Raw genomic sequence first — 5,626 nt, 5'->3', positions numbered from 1 at the left:
TGTGGGTGTCCTGGCTTCTTCCTCCCACTGAGCCCCTTCTGTGCCCGTGGGGACGCGTGCGCTGCCTTTGCTGGGGACACACCGCAGCCACGGCTTCATCTCCGCGCGCTGTGGGAGCCCACGGCTCCCACGCCAGTTGTGGGGCCAGGGACCCCGAGGGGAGGAAAAGCGTGACTATCTCCTCGTCACCCTGGCTGTCCCCGGGTCCCCCAGGGCTGGATGCTCACTTGGGCAACACTGTGCAGCCACAGGGGAATTTTCTCTCTTTTTCCTCTTTCTGTCCTTTAATTTATTCTCCTCCAGCAGCAACTCCCCTCGTCACAGCTGTGGCTGCGCCCCGTGCCCCCCTCCCCAGCCTGGCCATGGCCATGGGAGCCGCCTCTCCCTCCCCACAAGTTCACCGGGGCCTCTGCCAGCGTGGCCGGTGGCTTCTGCGCAGGCTCGGCCCCTGCCCATGCATCGTCTTGCCATGGCACAATCGGCTCCAGGGCACTGGTCCAGTGTCTCCAGTGGCTGCAGCGACGGGGTTTCAGCCCCCGGGTGCCATGACACAAGGTTTGTCCCCTCCCTGGTTCCGCCGTCCTCGCAGCCCTACCCTTGCTCGCCGCAGGTGCTGGCGTGTCGCTCCACCTCCGCGGCGTCGAAGGGCAGCTCGCAGATGGGGCAGGACACCCAGGCGTCGGGGGACACCAGCGGGGAGGAAGGCCAGGCTGCGGCAGGGTCTTCCTCCCCACAGCGGGAGGCGTGCACGGGGAGGAGATCCAGGCTGAAGCGGCCTGTGGGAAGGGGAGGTGACAGGGTTGTGGGTGAGCGTGGGGTTTGGTCTCACTCCCAAAGACTCTCATGGCAGCACGGCACCCCGTGACATGCTGTGACATCCTTCCGGGAGTGAAGTGTCCTGGCTATGGAGCTGCCGCTGCTTCTCCCTGAAAAGCTGGGGTTCCGCTCTCAAGCGGGGACAGCGGAGCCATCGGCAGACACTGCTGTCCCCACCTGCCGCTGTCCCCTTGCCCCTCACAGCCCTCCAACCCCAACCGCCTCCCATCTGAGCCCCCCTGGATGCTGTGGCAGCTCCGCAGCTGCTTCCCGGGGCTTCCCGCGGCATGGGGCAGCTCACCCCAGCGCCACCCTGCTGCCGCCCGGGGCATCGGGGCCAGGACCTGCCCCAGAGCCCCGGGCTGTCCCCCCACCCCGTCCCTCCCACCACCCCCCAGTCAGGACGGGGAGCGCTGCTGAGCTAAAGGGGACTCAGACGATGGGTGGATGGACAGAGGGACAGACACACCGTGCCCTGCCCCAGGAGCGTGTCCCGATCCCCTGCGGGCTCTGTGTTAATTAGTTTCAGGCCAAGCACCCACCTGAGCAGATGGGGCAGATGCCTGTCTCCTCCTGACTGCTGTCCCCTCCACTGTCACCCCTTCTGGCCCGTCTCTCTCGGTGGCTGCGGGCTCTGGCTCTTCCTCCTGACCGGAATGTGGCTGGCAGAGCCCTGCAGAGCAGTTGGGAGCTTAGGGCTCGCTCCGCCATGTCCTGCCCACCCCAGGGAGCAAAGGACCAGCCCCAGCCAGGATCTGGCAACACACTGAAGGAGGATGGTGGCTGCGCAGTGGCTGCGGGCAAGGAGCTGGCTGGGAAAGGCTGAGAGCAGAGCGATCACCGGGCGAGGGCAGGAGAAACACGGCGAGGTGAGGAGTTACCTGCTGGCAGGGCTGGGTGCTCGCTGCCTGCGGGACAGCTGCCTACGGGCTCTGGTGGGGGCTGCTGGGACGTCCTGTGCCGGCCCTGGGGAACAGAGGACAAGCAATGATCCCCCCTTCCAGCCAGCGGCACCAGATCTCCCGGTGGAAGGGGCCGGGTGAGAACAAAACCAGTGGCATTTCATGGATAGGAAAACACCCGCATGACACAAAATAGTGATCAGCTGCCCCACTGCGGCCAGTAAACGGATCACAGGAGGCTCCTGGGTGAGCTGTGGGATTTACCACCACGCTTCTGCAACGCCAGCAAGGAGGGTGACTTGCCCCGAGGAAGGTCATCCTGGCCAGGGCACGGCCTGCTGCCAGCAGGGCAGGGGGGACGGGACCGCTCCGGGCACGGGGAGCGCCCCAGGGGCTGCAGGTTCACCCCAGCCCCCCTCAACAGGACAAGATCCCTTGGGAGGGTTTTGGGGGGCGCGTACCAAATACATAAAGGCTCTCTGCCCTGCCAACAAGCCCTACGCGGGCAGCTCTGGCTCACCTAGCGCCGCAGGGCCTCCTATGTCCTCACCCGGGAGCTCTGTGTCACCCCCTGGGTCACCCGTGCCCGTTCTGGGCCTTGATGCCCGGCTCCGCGCTGCTGACAGCACCATCTGGGCCGGGCGGCTGAGGCGGGCTGTGCTGCTGGCACCTGGCTCCAGCTGCTGCAGGCGGCTCTTCAGCTGCTCCTCCTCCCTCGAGCTCCTGCAGACAGAGATCGTCAGCCCCACGGGGAGGAGACAGGGCTCCGGGTGCCAGGGGACAACACCCCGAGGTGGCTCCAGGCCTGGCCGCGCAGGGAGAGGATGGAGCCGGACCAGACCAGGCTACTTACGAGCGTGGTTCGGGAAAGAAAGTCCGGCAAAAGGCCGGACTGGAGCGCCAGGGGCTGTCTGTGGGCTCGACATCCTCCTGTGGGACAAGGGGATGCCTTGGGGAGGGGAGATCGGCACTGTGTGGCCCCCCAGGCCGGGTGCAGCCCCCGCGTCAGCCGGGCGAGCACCCTCACGCACTCGTCGTGGGCACGAACGGAGGAAAAACCCCATCACCACAACCTCCGGGTGGGTTCCCAGGGTGAGGAGCAGGGGAGAGGGACGTACCAGGCCTTGCCGGGAGGGGAGCGGGTGCTCGGGGTGCTCGGCGTCCTGCGGTGTGCGCAGGCGGATGAAGGAGAGCCCGAACTGGCCCTGCTTGTTGAAGGGCTGGCTGCAGGTCAGCCGCAGGCGGTCCCACTTCTGCCCCACCGCCAGCGCCAGGAAATCCGCTGCAGGAGGGAAGGGGCAGCAGTTGGGGGGGCAGAGCAGGGACCCGTCCCAGTGCCGCTCCCACCTCTGCTTGTCACCCTGCGCCACTGTCCCCCCTCCAGGACCAGGAGACGGTGACAACGGGGGGAATACGGGCATGGGAGAGGGCAGGGCAGTGGAGCAGAGCTGGTACGACCCTCCCGAGGCTGCACAGCCCTGATCCTTGATCTCCCTGCCTCCTTCCACCCACCCCAGGGCCAGCCCCATCCCACCCCCAGCCCCCCCAGCCAGCCCCCCAGGGGCTCTCTGGGTCTCCTTCCCCTCGGATGAGGCGATCTTTACCTTCCTTAAACATCCGGACGCCACAGCGGTTCTGGCCCAGCTTGGAGTCGGCCGGCGTCATGAGGGCCACGCTGGGCACCAGGGTGAGGAAGGGCCGGTCGAGGGGCCACGAGGAACGGCCCACCTCGACCTGCAGAAAGGCGCAGCCGCAGTTGCCTGCGTTAAAGCAGGGAGGGACGTGAGGTTCAGCGCCGCCACCCCCACCCCCGTTCGGGGGACACCGTGCCGGAGGCGGGGACGGACCCACGTCCACGTAGCCGATGGCACTGGCTCTCTCCAGCTGCAGCTCCACTCTCAGCTGCCTGCTGCGGTCCCGGGGGCAGCTGAGCCAGGGCCGGTGGCCGTCCTCGAGCAGCAAGTTCTCCACCGGGTACTTGGGGTCCTGCACACCACAGGGAGACGCCGCGTCACACCCCAGCTCCCGACCCATCCCGTCCCCTCCATCTCGCTCCGGGCGCAGGGGAAAAGCAGAGGGGGACTCTCCAGCAACCCCCAGAAATAGCGCTCTGCTTTTTGAGAGGGGAAGAATCGGGTGTAATTAGTGCCTTGTGGCACTAATTAGCGCCCTCCAGCCGGTGCCAAACATGGAGAGCTGTGGTGCTGCGCCCTGTCCCGAGACCTTGGCAACGCAAATGGAAACCTGGGCTTTAAACGCCCCCGGCAGCCGCCCCAGAGACCTGTGAGGAGAAGGACACGACGTGGCTGATTTTAACCGGAGCCATCCGGGATCCCTGGAGACAACCCTCCGCCGGGACTGTGCTTCCTTCCGGACTCCCCCCCTGGCTCCTGGCGGGGAGAGGGGGCAGCTCTGCAACGGGATCGGGCACCTCCTGGCAGGGAAGAGCCGGCCCCGCTCCCAGCCAAGCCTCTGCCCTCCCCCCCCGGCTTCAAATGGTGCAAAGAGGGGGGCAGTGGGGCAGCCACTCCATTAGTCCCTGTTGACCCCAACCTTGCTCCACACCCCCCACCCCAGCCACATCCCACAACCGCTCAGCAGGCCCACTCAGTCACCCCAGAGCCCCCCCAGTGCCCCCCAGCCCTGTTTTCCCGTAGCAGTAACCCCCCACAACTGACTCACCACCCCCCCATCCCTGTTCAGCCCCTAACTCGCCCCACAACGCCCCCCCACCCCCATTCCAACACCCCAGTGCCATCCACATCCAGCCCACAACCTCCCCCAGCCCTACTCTGTCACGCCAGTGCCCCCCCAGTCCTTCCCCACAACTCCCCTCAGCCCCTCCAGTTCTACCCCTCCGGTGTCCCCATACCCACACATGACCCCCTCAGATACATTCTGCCATCCCAGTAGCCTCCAGCCCTGCCCCACAACCTCCCCCCGCCCCACTCCCCAGTCCTGCCCCCAAGCCCCTCTCCCCACAGCGCTGCCCTCCGCCCCTCCCCCAGAAACCCCCGCCCCATTAACCCTTCTAGTCCTGCTCCACAGCCCCCCCCCATTCTCTCCCACAGTGCCGCCCCAACCCTCCCCCCTAGCCCCCCCATTTACCCCTCAGCCCTCCCCCAGAGCCCCCCGCCCCATAGCCCCCACCCCACTCACCCCCACGGTGTCCCCCCATAGGCCTGCCCCACCACCCCGCCACGCCATTCATCCCCCAGCCCTGCCCCACAGTCTCCTGCCCCATGCACCCCCCCCAATGCTTCACAGTCCTGGCCCCCCACCCCCTCCCATTCACCCCCCAGCCCTGCCCCCCAACCCCCCGACGCCATTCATCCCCCCGACCCGCCACCCAGCCCATTCTGGCCCCAAAGCCCTGCCCCACAGCTCCCCTGTAGCCCTATCCCCCAGCTCCCCCACCCCGTTCACCCCCTAGAGCCCCCCAACCCTGCTCTGCAGCCCCCCATTCACCTCCCAGTCCCTCCCAGTCCCTCTCCCCCCAGCCCTCCCATCCCATTCACCCCCCAGTGCCCCACAGCCCCTCATTCACCTCACAGCCCCTCACCCCCCACCCCATTCGCCTCCCAGTGCCCCCCATCCCTGCCCCATTCACCCCCCAGACCTGCCCCACAGCCCCCCCCACCCCAGTCACCCTCCCAGTGCCCCCCATTAACCCCCGCACCGATCCCGCCGCCGCCGCCTCCGCCTCCTGAATCTCCCGCCCAAACCGCGTGACCCCTGACCCCTGACCCCCGACGCCTGACCCCGCGGCCCGCTCACCGCCGCTCCCTCCTCGCTCCAGCCGCCCCGTTCCCGGCCCGGGCCCGGGCCCCGGTTCGGCCCCCGGGCCCCGGTTCGCCCCCCGGGCCGGCGCGGGGCCCTGCCGCGGTGCATGACGGGACGCGTAGTCC

General features: G+C 67.8%; 1 protein-coding gene across 1 annotated transcript; it reads right to left on the bottom strand.

Moving 5' to 3' along the window:
• Positions 1-258: 258 nt before the first annotated feature.
• Positions 259-5,607, bottom strand: XNDC1N (XRCC1 N-terminal domain containing 1, N-terminal like). The gene is made up of 10 exons (XM_074573000.1): positions 5,496-5,607; positions 4,000-4,108; positions 3,566-3,704; positions 3,323-3,478; positions 2,837-3,000; positions 2,572-2,648; positions 2,239-2,441; positions 1,698-1,782; positions 1,359-1,489; positions 259-776 (listed from the first exon to the last, which is right to left on the bottom strand). Exons 2-10 carry the CDS (start codon positions 4,042-4,044, stop codon positions 592-594), a joined length of 1,185 nt encoding a protein of 394 aa, XP_074429101.1. The 5' UTR covers positions 4,045-4,108; positions 5,496-5,607; the 3' UTR covers positions 259-591.
• Between the last annotated feature and the right edge of the window lie 19 nt (positions 5,608-5,626).

The sequence above is a fragment of the Larus michahellis genome, chromosome 1 (genome assembly GCF_964199755.1).
Source record: "Larus michahellis chromosome 1, bLarMic1.1, whole genome shotgun sequence".
Classification (NCBI taxonomy): Eukaryota; Metazoa; Chordata; class Aves; order Charadriiformes; family Laridae; genus Larus; species Larus michahellis.
This window is presented reverse-complemented; position numbering and strand designations above follow the sequence as displayed.